This window comes from Suhomyces tanzawaensis (assembly GCF_001661415.1).
Source record: "Suhomyces tanzawaensis NRRL Y-17324 unplaced genomic scaffold CANTAscaffold_7, whole genome shotgun sequence".
NCBI lineage: Eukaryota > Fungi > Ascomycota > Pichiomycetes > Serinales > Debaryomycetaceae > Suhomyces > Suhomyces tanzawaensis.
This window is the reverse complement of record NW_017963642.1, coordinates 576,843-590,281: the sequence shown is the minus strand read 5'-3', so window position 1 is coordinate 590,281 and position 13,439 is coordinate 576,843. Positions and strand designations below refer to the sequence as shown.

General features: G+C 48.0%; 5 protein-coding genes and 2 non-coding genes across 7 annotated transcripts; 3 read left to right on the top strand and 4 right to left on the bottom strand.

Annotated features, from left to right (window-relative positions):
- The first annotated feature begins 262 nt into the window (after positions 1-262).
- On the top strand, positions 263-3,072 carry RIM20 (Rim20p). Its single transcript, XM_020208053.1, has one exon. The coding sequence runs from the start codon at positions 366-368 to the stop codon at positions 2,637-2,639; it is 2,274 nt and encodes a 757-aa protein (XP_020062568.1). The 5' UTR covers positions 263-365; the 3' UTR covers positions 2,640-3,072.
- A 402-nt stretch (positions 3,073-3,474) lies between these two features.
- CANTADRAFT_55607 (tRNA dimethylallyltransferase) lies at positions 3,475-5,295 on the top strand (the record flags this gene model as incomplete). The annotated part of the gene is made up of 2 exons (XM_020210464.1): positions 3,475-3,576; positions 3,901-5,295. The coding sequence occupies 2 exons, from the start codon at positions 3,475-3,477 to the stop codon at positions 5,293-5,295; spliced, it is 1,497 nt and encodes a 498-aa protein (XP_020062567.1).
- Positions 5,296-6,984: 1,689 nt separating this feature from the next.
- Positions 6,985-8,508, bottom strand: CANTADRAFT_91895 (uncharacterized protein; the record flags this gene model as incomplete). Its single annotated transcript, XM_020211873.1, has 1 exon — positions 6,985-8,508. One exon carries the CDS (start codon positions 8,506-8,508, stop codon positions 6,985-6,987), a length of 1,524 nt encoding a protein of 507 aa, XP_020062566.1.
- Positions 8,509-8,981: 473 nt separating this feature from the next.
- On the bottom strand, positions 8,982-9,663 carry CANTADRAFT_27262 (uncharacterized protein). The gene has a single exon (XM_020208052.1). The coding sequence runs from the start codon at positions 9,288-9,290 to the stop codon at positions 9,105-9,107; it is 186 nt and encodes a 61-aa protein (XP_020062564.1). The 5' UTR covers positions 9,291-9,663; the 3' UTR covers positions 8,982-9,104.
- CANTADRAFT_97104 (uncharacterized protein) lies at positions 8,983-9,663 on the bottom strand. Its single transcript, XM_020212003.1, has one exon. It carries the CDS (start codon positions 9,630-9,632, stop codon positions 9,444-9,446), a length of 189 nt encoding a protein of 62 aa, XP_020062565.1. The 5' UTR covers positions 9,633-9,663; the 3' UTR covers positions 8,983-9,443.
- Positions 9,664-10,984: 1,321 nt separating this feature from the next.
- On the bottom strand, positions 10,985-11,058 carry CANTADRAFT_t221. The gene has a single exon. It is a non-coding gene; the product is annotated as a tRNA-Ile (tRNA).
- Positions 11,059-13,363: 2,305 nt separating this feature from the next.
- Positions 13,364-13,437, top strand: CANTADRAFT_t229. Its single transcript has one exon. It is a non-coding gene; the product is annotated as a tRNA-Ile (tRNA).
- The last annotated feature ends 2 nt before the right edge of the window (positions 13,438-13,439 follow it).

Sequence of the window (13,439 nt, the reverse complement as noted above, 5' to 3'; positions counted from 1 at the left end):
GCAAGGCATTAATGGCCCTTTTGACATTTGCAACAAGTATCTTTCAATTCTAACATGGTAAAGGTAGAATACTTCTTTTAACCTTGTCTGGCAATCTGTTGGAGGTATGACAATTAATTAAGCCAAAAAAAACGGTTGTACTACCTACATTATTAATCCTTATCCTTGATACTACGGGCAAGTACTGCGTCCTCCAGCTACTATTCTAAGATCTCGTTCCTTGCACCTCTAACATCAAGTGGTACTTTCATTTTCTCTTCTAGCCACTACCCATTCGCAGCCTTTGAATCATTCTCAACCGTCTCTATCGTCCCTCAATGAACACGTTGTAAACGCTCAGCACACAACCATTGACTTCCGTGGCCATGAACCTTCTTGTCATCCCTCTTCGCCAGGCTCGTCCTATGGATCTTGGAAACGAGCTCTCGCAGATCATCCAACGGGACTACTTTCAGACCCCCTCCAGCTTTCACGATGATCTAGCCACAGTCACTGCCCTCCGCAACAAAGTGGGAGCCATCACCAACGAATCAGTGAGCACTTCGGACGTGCTGCTCCTTCAGGAGTACTATCTGCATCTTATTCACCTCAAGAGAAAGTTTCCTCCTGACAGCATCGAGTTTGCGTGGTATGGCACGTTAACGTACGGACTCAGTGGCCCAGCCAAGTTGCGGTCATTCTCCATAGAGCAATTGAACGTGTTGTTCCAATTAGGCAGCTTGTTCTCACAATTAGCCCTCAAAGAGTCTCGACACACTGACGAAGGCTTGAAGCAAGGCTGCGCAAAGCTCCAACTAGCAGCAGGATGTTTCCAGATGATCTTGCTAGAGCAGGAAGCAGGAATTCCCGTGCCCAACGACTTTACCCACGATACTATCCAGGCGCTAAAGTGGTTGATGTTGGCCCAGGCCCAAGAGATGGTGTGGCAGAAAGCAGTCAGCAACGGCAAGATGAAGGACTCAGTGATCGCCAAGCTAGCCATCCAGACGTCAGAATTCTACAGTGAAGCCTTGAAGTATGGCAATGCTTCCGACTACATCAAACTCGAGTGGATTAACCATATTACTGTCAAAAAATTCCATTTTCGGGCTGCCGCTTTCTACAGAGCTTCAATGGGATACCAGGATACTTTTCAGTACGGGGAGCAGGTGTGTTGTTTGCGTGTAGCGTCGGAAAGTGTGTCATTTGCATTGAAACTGAAAAAGTACGTTAATTCGTTCGTGATTGAAGACTTACAGGGATTGGTGGATACCATCGAAAGAAGCTTGAAAGTTGCAGAGAAAGATAACGACTTAATTTACTTGAAAGTGGTGCCAAACGAAAAAGACTTAAAGCCTTTAGTGGGAACCGTTATAGTCAAACCTATCGAGCCAAAATTTGAGGAACCTACAAAACCACTTTTCGAAGACTTGTTACCTTATATTGTCATCCAGGTCTCGCAAGCATTCAGGGAAAGAATTGACAATTACATTAAGGAGAAGTTTGCCAATCCAGTAGTCAGTTTGAACAAGATGATGATAGACTTCTTGACCGAGCGCAACTTACCGGCTTCTATAGATTCGCTACAGCAGCCAGAGAATCTTCCAGAACTGATTATTAAGCATTCACAGGAAATTATTGGCATAGGTGGAACAAACGTCATTGAAGAATCTATAACGGAGACATCGCAGATAGCTGGCCAATGTAAGGGCTTGTTGCAGGAATGCAAGAACAGAATTCAGTTGGAAGCGCAAGAAGACGATATGTTAAGGCTGAGACAGGGAACACAGCGTTGGACCCGTGAATCCAGTTCGGTAGCAGGGCAAAAACTTTTCCCCAAAGTCGAAAAAATGGAGCTTTACCTCCAACAGGCAGAAGCTGGAGATAAGTTGGTGTTATCCAAGTATTACGATCTCAAGCCTTATTTGGAGATCTACTGTGGAGGATACAAGACTTTGGTCGATTACATCCCTAGCTCCAATTACACTCAATTGGACCAGAATATCACCTCGATCATTTCTGACATCAGAGCGGCTGTCAACGAAGCAAGAAACTTGGAGGACTCCAGGAAAGATTTGTTAAGAAATGTAGAATTGAAGACTAAAGATAATCCAATATTGCCCAAAGTTATCGAAGATTATAAGGTCAACAAGACTCGGATATACCAAAATGAGGGAGTCATCAGGGAGAGAGAGTTTGAGGGGGTCTTTGAGCTGCATTTGGGCATCTACAATAAAGAGTTGATGGAGCTCGAGGCCTTGAAGAACAAGCAAATCTCGTTGGAGAGCGAGATTGATATGCTCAACAAACGTTTCATCTCCGAGTTTAACATTAGAGTGAGCGAATCACAACAAGCACGTGGCGAGAGCTTACAGGTATTAGAGTCAGTCTACTCGAAGTACTTGGATATTATCTCCAATTTGAATGAGGGGAACAAGTTCTATAATGACTTCATTCTGAAGGGCACGGGGGTGTTGAAAGAGTGTGAGGATTTCTTGTACAAAAGAAGAATGGAGGGAAGAGAACTTGAGTTGAGTATCCAACATGATCATTTACCTGCTAGAATACCGCCGGACGAGGTGTGCCCTAAGAGCCAGGCCCCTCATGACATAAGCTTGGCCGAGAATAGTGCTCCTTCTGCCCCTGGAAAATGGCAGTGAGGCTTACTAACATTCAAACCCCATTCAATTCTGCTCTAAGGATACTAAACTGTGAATGAAGAACAAACCACAATCTTCCAGCGAAGGGTCTACTATTCCTTCAAATGAAATCAGAATAGAGATGCATTACTTATGTTTATCACCAATGGGGGCCTGAATAGTAGTTAGCATTTTTCAGTTGTCGAGTCAAAGTGATACTGGCTAACACCAATCAAATCAACCTTTATCGGTGACTATTTGCAGAGCGGACTACATCTTCAGATACGCCCCAGGATAATCAGAGTTCCATTTGCTCTTTATGCTTCGCTGTAATTCACAGATTAATAGTGGAGGCATATTATATGTCTTTTGATGTAATAAATAGATTGAAACTTCTAGCAGACCCCAACACATACTGGCGTGGGATATTTATAGTAAAAATTACAATTAACAATACTAATTAATGGATTAATCTCAAGTTAAACTGCTGCTAATAGTCAACAGAGAAAACCTGGTAAAAGAAATTTGCTAACATCTATGATAGATCAATCCACCTATAAATCGTAAAAATGGGGCTACTTTATGAAGACAAAATGTGGATTTGACCAAAAAGTGTAATTCTTGATGAATGAACTGACACGCTCAATTGAGCTCCTTTATCGCACTGGCCAATATTATCCACCAAAAGGTATTCATTGCTTCACTCTGGTCTTACAGGTTATTATTCTAAAGATACAATTATAGAGTTGTTATATGGAAGCTCATACAGTTAGTGGATGATCGCACCAAATCCGGGGTCATCGTGTGCAGGTCAATTTCCAGCTCATCTTCAGATCCATCTGCTCACCAACTCCGTATGATCACGAGGTATTTCCGGTACTTGAAGAACAGAGTGATGACCAAACCGAAGAAGAGTATTATCAGTATCGTGGGAACCACAGGCGTGGGAAAGTCCCAAGTAAGTAGGGCCAATAGTGGGCATACAAATCAATGTGAGAACCGAGCCATCAGGCAGTAGTTGAGAAGTCACAGAGAGATCTGGAAATAGTACATCAATGGCCGACTGAGATATTTTGCGGAGCTGTTTTAGACTGCCAGGCATCCAATGTCTAATTTGGAAAGAATTCGTCGATCAGATGGACAATTCGAAATATCTCCACGTTCTTTCCTAGACTGTTATCCATGCTTGATGTTGTTGCCGTTCGCTAACTGCATAAGTAGGGCACTCTGTGGCCTTTTCGCTGCAAAACTCACCAGCTTCTAAACACACACTAACCTCTAGTTCAGCATTGATCTCGCCAAAGCCGTCAATGGAGAAATCATCAATGCTGATTCCATGCAGGTGTATCGGGACCTTGATAACATCACCAACAAACATCCTGTCGAAGAAAGAGAGGGCATACCGCACCACGTCATGAATCACGTCAACTGGGACGAAGAGTACTTCATCCACAGATTTGCGCAAGAGGCAGGAGACGCCATACGGGACATCCACGCCCGTGGAAAGGTGCCAATAGTAATCGGAGGAACCCACTACTACCTTCAGACACTCCTTTTCAACAACAAGACCATGGCTCAGTCCAACGAACCCAAGCAGCACGACAAGGAGACTACACGCGAAAGCGACACTGTCGAGGCTGGATCAAACGTCACTCCCGAACAGCTAGCAATCCTCGATGGGCCTGTTTCCGAGCTTTTCGAGGCTCTTTCACAGATTGACCCTATTATTGCCCAGAAGTTCCATCCCAAAGACCACCGGAAGCTCAGAAGAGCATTGGAGATCTACTACAGCACTGGCGAGCTTCCATCGAAGCTCTACCACGAGCAGAAGCTCGAGGAACTCGAGGACTCGTCCTTGGTCTACAACACATTGCTCTTCTGGGTGTACTCGGACCAAGAGGTGTTGGTGCCTCGATTGGACGCCCGAGTCGATAAAATGATGGCTGGTGGGGGCATCGACGAGATTCAGCAGATGTACGGTGCGTACCAAGCCCAGGAGCCCCGTCCCGACTGCACAAGAGGAATCTGGCAAGTGATTGGGTTCAAGGAGTTCTTGCCATGGTTGAGCAGCCAGCAGCCGCAACCACAGCAGTTCCAAGACGGCGTGGAGCGCATGAAGATCCGCACCCGCCAGTACGCCAAGTACCAGGTCAAGTGGATCAAGAAGTTGTTGGGGGTTGAGCTCCACAAAGAGAAGCGGTTTGGCTACAAGTATGGTGGCAAAATGTACGTGTTAGACGCCAGCGATTTGGAAACTTGGCAGCAAAACGTAGCCGAGGTGGGTATATCCATTGGCAAGCAGTTCTTGGAGAACGGACCAACGGCAGTTGAGCAGGCCCAAACGCCTGCCAGGTTGTCGCACTTGGTTGGAGGCGAGATCAAGAGCAACAAGCAGATTGGAGCCGAGGCTGGCTGGAAGCACTACAAATGCGAGCACTGCAAGGACAAGACGGGAATGCCGTTTGTGGCAGTGGGAGAGGAGAGCTGGCAGCTCCATGTTGGCAGCAGACGCCACAAGCGACAGGTGGGAGCTGGGGCCAAGAAGCGCAAGCACGAGGAGATGCTCCAGAAGTATGGGAAGGGCGTGAAGCGAGAAGAGAAGGGCGAGGAGGCGCCAGCAGAGAAGAGTGAGGGTGGAGAGGTGAATGGAGAAAAACCGGCACAGAAGGGCGAATAGGCAGCGACGAGCTGATGTCCGCCCAAACTGCTGCTGTAGACTCCCAAAGCCGCCCCAAGCCCACGCCCAAGGCGGAATCCAAGAGTCCAAACTCTCGATGGCCAAATTGTATTTGGCACTAGTGTCCGTACTCAGTCGTTTACGGCGTCTACACCGCGAGGGCCCAAATGGGCTTATCTTGAATTTCAGCCATCAAGGTGGAAATGCCCCACAATGTTCTACGAGGGATAAACATCCACCCAGCCACGGATTAAATTAGCACATGGTGGTTGGTAAAAACCTCTACTGCCATCCGCAAGTATTGCTGCCCTAACTCAGAATGGGTGCTGACTATCCAATTCTGCCACAACCTGCAAGAAACCGCGCCAATGCGAATGGATATCCACTGTGATAATTATGGAGCACCATCAGGGCTTATGAACCCGATTGGGTGTTCGCAGACCAGACTATCTGTGAGGCGGCGAACCTCATTGTTAGAATTGTCTGGAGATGGGGCTGGGGTGAATTGACCCCATTCTCACGGATTTCGTGGCTACTCGTGAGAGGTTAATTGTACATAGAAATAGACATCCTGAAAAGTAGCATTTATTGGCGGGATGCGACGCAGGCGGATTCCACCACCGTAATTGCCGGTTATGGCAGACACAACCAAGCCAATTGGCTGGGGCTTCGGGTGGTGGCGTATTGCAATTGTGGGTGGGCCAGATGGGTTTAGCTTAAAGTTTGGACCATGAAGGCTCGGAATTGCGAGCCTGCCGGAACCAGGGATGGTGTTTGCCCGAGTTGTGTCGGGGCGATTGTCGTGTCTGATTAAATGCATGGCTTCCAACCAGCACTGCGAAGATACGAACCGATATTGGCCATGCACAACCGCGGAAATTTTGGGCCCAGATGGCCATCTCCGAGAGTCTGTCCTGTAGGCACTGGCAGGTGCATGGCATCACGATGCGGTGGGCACAAGTACCGAGAGGAGGTGGGCTGCGGGCTAGGGAGGACATCCGGGTGGCTCGGGCCCGCTGGGTCAAGGGAGGCCGTTGCTGGGGCTCTGGCGTAGCGGGTTGACTGGGTAACTCCCCCAGCGCTGGCCCTGGGCAGGCGCCATCCCAGCGGTGTTGCCCGCGCATGCAATTAATGCCGTTTGCGGTAATATAAGTGCAAACCTTGCGCAACCTGCAGAATTGCATGGCCAGTTCTAGACTTACCTGCAAGTCTAACCTGTAGACAGCCTGGTTGTGGATACCAGCTCAATGCACTGCTGGTTGGGGGCCCCGCCAGAATATGACGCTAGTGATACTCCTGGTGCTAGTATAACGGCTCGGTAGTGTCACTGACACCGGCGATAATATTGTGACATACGCCAGAGATTATTTCTTGCCCACTGGCAGATTTGCTTGCTCCCTCCACCACTCAAAAGGGGGCTCCCCCTATTCGTGGTGTGGAAGTGGGCCTGTGGACGATGCTGGCGGTGGACATGCGGGCGACGCTGGGGACCTCGCTGCCTCAGGCGACTCTACTGCGCTCGGTGCGCTTGTGTCTGTCTGTGTCTAAAAAAATCTCTATTAAGCGTATAAACGGTTCACCCATGGTAGCCCATAATGTAAAGTAAGGATCTAGTAGTAATATTAAGCAAGAAGGAAATCATTAACGAAAGTAGTCGTGAAGGAGGTGATGTCGCGAGACACCCCCAGTCTAGTTGGTCAAGTCCACAAACGAAAAGCACCGGCTTTCCAACACCTTGAGACTGGGACTGATAGGCATCTCTTCGACGGCAGGACCCACTCTGCGGCGAGGCTCGTTGTTCATCAAACTCATGCCAAAGTCTTCGTTCAACCGTTGTTCGATCTGGAGAAGCTTGGTGTCGAGCTGGCTCAACTGCGAGTCCTGCTGGAGTTGTAAGTTGTTCATGTCGTGGGCTGAGCACCAGCCACTCTCGGTGAGGTGCTGCTTGGTGACCTCGAACGCCTCGTGAATCGAGTTCTTCTGTTGCTTGAGGAACACCGAGTATTTGATGAGCTCTTCAGCCGAGTGCAACTCGGAAATGGAAGACACCCGGTCACGGGCAGCCACCGAGCCTGTAGACACGGTACGGGAGCTGCCAGCGCTAGTGGCTGGTTCCAACTCTTTCTGAGCCATCGAGTTGGCGTATCTTGAATTGATAGTGTCGAAGTAGCTTTGTTCCATGCTGGACAACGCCTTTTTGGACGACGACAAGTTCTCAGAAAGTGTGATGATGGGCGAGTTCAGCGGAGGAGTCAAGGGGGTGAGAAGAGCCGAGTTTGAGAGCGTTCTGGAGCGGCTGGGCTTGTAGTTGATCGAGGTGACTGGTGGGTGGGAGGTGGAAGGATTGATGGAGGACGAAAAACTCGAAGATGAGGATGTGGACGAGTGGGATAAGTTGTGACGGTGGCCAAACCCCAAGGAAACAGGCCCGGGGTTGGTGGCGGAGGAGAGGCCTCCGGTGGAGGGTGCAGAGCTGTCGTCATACTTGGAGTCTGTTTGTAATGGGTGCAAAGTGGGACGTTGTGGCACCGGGTTGGTGATGGGGGTATTGGACGACGAGCTGGAGGAGCCTCCCAACGACAACTTGCGGATGCCGTTCTTGAGACTCTTGAGCCTCTTGATGGGCGAGGTGTTGCTGGTGGAGGAGATGCTGGAGGGGGCAGTTTCTTTCGAGGCCTTGGAAGTCTTGGAGCCTGTGGAAGTAGGGCCCAACGATGGGAATGCCTGGAACTTGGCGTCGAAGCCGAGACTGGGCGAGTCGAGCTCGTAGTTCATGAACGACGGGTTGTCAAGGAATAGGTCGGAGAAGTCGGTGGAACGAGCATCGTCGCGAGAGTTGCACGAGGTGCTGGAGTTGAGCGCAGACGACACTTCCTCGTCATCGCCAAAATGCTGGAATTTGGAGTTGCTAGTGACCACAGGCGAGTTGTTGTTGCTGTTGGAAAACGAGCCGGATGTGATGGCAGAAGTGACCTCCAAGTCGTCCTGGTCGCTTGGAAGCGGCGGAAGGAGCGACTCACTCAACTCAGCATCGCCACTGATGGTCAGCTCGGTGTTGCTGGAGCTGTTTCTATTCATTGGAGGGACTGAGGCGGCCGACACTTGCAGAGGGGAGGCTAGGCTGGCGCTGGGCGCAGACTGGGAAGGATGGGGGTTCGGTAGAGAGGGTTCTTTTTCCTCAACGAGAATGCCCAAGCCACTGAAATCATTCATGGCGAAGTGGCAATATTTGTAGGTGGCGGTGGAGGTGGCGGTTAATTATGAGATGAATCACAAATGGTGGATGGAATGTAACGTGCGAAAAGTTTGAACAGGTAATGGAAAGACACGGAGGGGATGGTCCATGCGACTGGAAGGGCGCTGGGATGGGCTACTTTGGCGGTGATGACGGTGGTCAGACAATAAGGTGAGCGATGGAGTTTCCAGTTTGGATGTTCTCACAAATTTCTTTTGGGAGGCACTGGAGACGGACTGTGGAGTCTGAACAGTAGCAGGTGACGATGGAGGGAAGGACAATAAGTAGGACGAAAGGGGAACCCTACGGGAATGTGGAGCAGAAAAGACTAGTCTTTATATTGTAACCAGTTTGGGATACAGGTCAGCTAGGGTTGTAGGAGCGCGGCGTGGAGAAATAATCTGATATTGCAGGAAACTACGGTAGTGTCAGCATAGATCTGAATAAGTAGTGGTGCAGCTGTGCAGTTTAGGGGTGGTGCAGGACCAAACTGGCCAGTTAATGTGCAAACATATATTGAAAAATCTGAAAGTTTTTTTTAAAGTTTATTTTGTGGGAGCACGATTATTATTTTTTATTTTTTAGGCTTTCGCCTCGAGGGAGCCGCGCATAGGCCGATGTCAACCACTGAGGTCCGATCCGCCATCCATAGGGTGGTTGGGATACACCAGGGGAGCGCATAGGCGATAGCAACCTGGAAGCCCCGAAGAGCAATTATTTTGGTTGTTGTTGCTGATGCAATGTACCCGCAAAAACGCATTTTTCAATGCAAAGACTCCAAGCCACAAAACCCGAATATGACCTGCATTTGTCAAGGACCAATATTCAATTTTTCATATTTTTCTACAGGTTACAGGAATGGCACATGCTGCGTCCACTAAACTGCTGCGGATGTAACAACAAATCCATCAAATTAGGTGAAACGACTGCGCACAAACCCCGGGTCGCATTTGTTGTCGCAACTATGCCAGGTGACAAGCCCAGATGTCGGTACAATGGCACATGAAAGTAAACACGGCTCTGGGGCAAATGGATGCTCCCTGATCAGGGAGTCGAGGGCTCGGGGTTGCGTGCAATTAAGGCTCCCAAGGTGCACAATCATGCAAGCTTTCTCCAGGTGGACGGAATTCTGCTCGGATCGCATAGCGCTGCAGTTATTAATATGCGGTGAATGAAGCGCGCCACTACAAATTATGCGAGCTTCCAAAATGTTCTCCCAAAGGCGTTTTCCCCTCCTTGGGCCAGTGAGTCGTGGCAAGTAATTCTCTTTGCAGATCGGAACCTCCTTTGCAACTTCCGGTGTCCGGATCTAAGCATGGCCAAGAATTGTGGTGCTCAGAGCTCCGGTATCGCTGGACCATTAGATATCCACTAGGAGCGACAACTGTAATCCTGGAAATGGCGCCATATGTGGTAATCGGAGAGCAAATCAGAGGGTGCCTCGTTTATTATCGCCAATCCCCCCTCTACAGTATGGGGTTAGTACAGGGTGGGCATGCCGGCCCTGTGCATGGTGCTGATCCCGAGCTGGCGATGCTGTATACCAGTTTCCCATTTCCAAATTGGTGAGTCGCCTCCTAATCGTCCTGCAAGTACTGAATTCTAGATTTGGGGAGCTGCTGGTAATTAAGTCCGAATATGCTGGAGAGAATGCACCATGTAGTATTCCCGTGAGACGCACAAGCACTGTGGGCGTAGATGACGCCAGATCGAAGGAGTTTGCCGGTCTGCATGGTGGTCCAACCCTTCAACGTAACCAACCAGTCGCGACGCCAAACACGGTCATAATCCACTGCTGGGCCATTGGTAACCATACGATCCACAGGCTCGACTCTGGTGCCAATCTGCAAAAAGCTACGTCAGAATTTTGAGCGCTCTCCTGCTCGCTTGATTGCTTCGTGCACATTCTAATTCCGAGTTACCCAAAAGAGACGGTCTCCTAATCTATTATGCGACTTTGACAATGCATCTATCTTGGGCATCTGTGCGCCACTATTTGTACATCACCACATCGAGCATAAGTCGCCACAAGTGTCTTGCTAGCGATTGTGATTCTGTCTGTGTAAACACCAAACAGGCACATTGTCATCCATTGCTTGTAAATCACTCGCATGGATTGCTCGCCAATTCCGTCCCCAAACACCATCGCCAATGTCATTCCCGAAGCCCGAGGAATGCCATTGATGCCAATGCTGTTTCATAGCCTTATCCACTCTTACCACACTGATAAGAGATACACACACTGGGTATTTTGAAGACTGTCTGTGTTATCCGGTGTGAATTCTTCGGACGCAGTCAGGTTTCAAACGTTATTTACGCCACTAACTGCAAAGCTTATTTCTGGCCCACTTGTTGACATTATAGTGTCGTAAATGCCAGAAACCAATAAGCTTAAGCAAAGCAGCGTTGGGGCCCACCAACAATTCTGTAGGCTAAGCTGGAAGCAAAAAAGAATGGTCCCTAGCAGGATCGAACTGCTGATCTCGGCGTTATTAGCACCGCGCCTTAACCAACTGGGCCAAGGGACCGATTTGTTAGCGTTATCCGTCCTGCTATGAGATAGGCGCCGATAAATACTGCGTTATATGCAGGAGCATTCTATCCTTAAGTGTCTGTTTTTTCGTTTCTTCATAGCAGGAACGGCTAGTCCTCTATGACTAACTAGAAGACACTTGAAGGGATCGTACTCCCACAAAATGCCCATGCATAGCTTCAGCACTAATGTTACATTTATCTACATGATTATGTGCAGTCCATTGGTGGCTGTTCTTACATGGCCTGGGGCCACAGTGAACCCTAGGTATAATACGTAATAATCAGAGGGAAATAACCAAGATTGGTAAAGCCACCAGTCACCAGATTAATGGGGCGAGTGTGAGTTTGTACGGTTGAGCGTAATTTGCCACACTGTAAATTGGGAGTCTAAAGCATGGCAGTTCCGCTGGTCCATTGGTCTGGACCACGGTTTACTTCGTTCCCACTTGTGTTATTGCCCCTAGTTCGTGGTTCGCTGAACAATAAATGTGTATCGCAGGCTTTTCGTGACTACAATAGACAAATTATCATAACACCTACTTGAAAAATACTTTTACGTTCTTCAAGTGCTAGTGAAAAGTAACCACCATATTCTTGGGACTGTTGACACCTAGAATTACTGTACGAGTCGAACTATGCTCAACTAGTTCAGTTGCAAAAAGTTCGACACTTCACAAGGAGCACCATGCTTGGAGCAGTGTTCCGCTCGTTGATTTATGAATACTTCCCAGAGAGAGTTATAGAGTATGTGTTTGACTAATATTCGAGATTCAGTCATAGGGAGTTGTGGTTTAGCCTGAATTAGCTTTAGAAATTGGCTTAACTGTAATCCTGGTTTCCATTACATGAGGCGAAAATCTGCATGAACTTTAGCTATATTCTCCAAGATGAGCAATGTATGCCAATGCCTCTACGCACGGGTGATGGGCGGAAGTAAGCAATACGCCCCGATAAGCCGAAACTGACCCGATTTCACTGATTGTCGAGGCAGGACCACCTGGGGGTAGCCAAGTCCATAGTACTAATCACGGAAGTGTGTGGTAATCTCCGAACCTATCACGAAGACGAGAAAATACCATTGGTACCCACACCTCCAATCAGGGGGTGGGGCGCAATATTCAACCACGCTCAGTTGGAACAGAAATCTGGTCCCATTCTGGGTACGGGAATAAGGTTTCAGTCTCTGTCCCTTTTGCGATGGTTTCCGCTCTATTACAGAGATTGATCGAAATTGAGACTTCCAAGCTTGGGAACTGAACGATTGCCCCTTGAGCTTATACCTAAATGCTAGGAGGAAGGGTTGCTATGTTATGACATTCAATTGGCAACGCTTCATTTAGTAGGGAACGTTCGGCTCTAAGAATAGCCCTTGGCTGAGACAAGCAATTATTAGACAGTTGGCGACGGATCTCCGCTACCCCCTGAAAATATGACCCGACGCTTTCCGAAATGGGGCATTAAACCATGTATAGTGTGAGTTTCTAGTATTGGTAGAAAATGCCAAACAATACTGACACTCAACGGTGGTGGTCTCGACGCTATTCTTGGAGTTCTAGAACGTCTATAATTATTGGGATACTAGATCTTGCGCAAAGTGGTTGATTAATAATCAGAATGTGTGTTAACTGATAATCTTGAAGAAATGAAATCAAGTCTCACAGATAGTACCACTAAACTATGAGAAAGCCGAATGCAAGGAATATCTTCCGAAATTCTGGCAATTACCACTCAACTATTAGTTTGAATCAATATCACAATTAGGTGCAAAGTCTCTTATGTTTAATACCCATCAAAGTCCATTGCCGCAACTTTACTCCAGGCTTGGGTAAGGCAAAGAAACTCTACATAATGTACTCGGTAGTTCAATCTGAGGTTTTTTTGATTACCGAGGATACATTTTCAACTATGTCAATCCGCGATTGATTTTGTTAGTGGGAAGTTTAACATTGTCGCTCTAGATCTACCAATCTAAAGGGGGATATATACTCCCGGTGGGTGAATATTTATTAAATTTTAATAAATCCCGACCAGGTTCCCCTAACCGAACCGTTACCAACTAACTGCTCATGGCAACTTAGAAAGACTAGGCACCTGAATGGACAATTTACCAGAAGCGTACCGTTGCTTGACAATTGATTTGAATTTTTGTGACTGAGGGCTCTATGTAAAGCATACTTTCATGGGCAAATCATGTTTAAAGGTGAGTTTGACCAGTCCAGTATTTACGAAATCATGGGTGAAAACGAGAAGTTTTGTTACAGGGTCTATTGATCGCAGTTTTTCAAAGTGGCAGAAAAAGGTCCCTTGGCCCAGTTGGTTAAGGCGCGGTGCTAATAACGCCGAGATCAGCAGTTCGATCCTGCTAGGGACCATT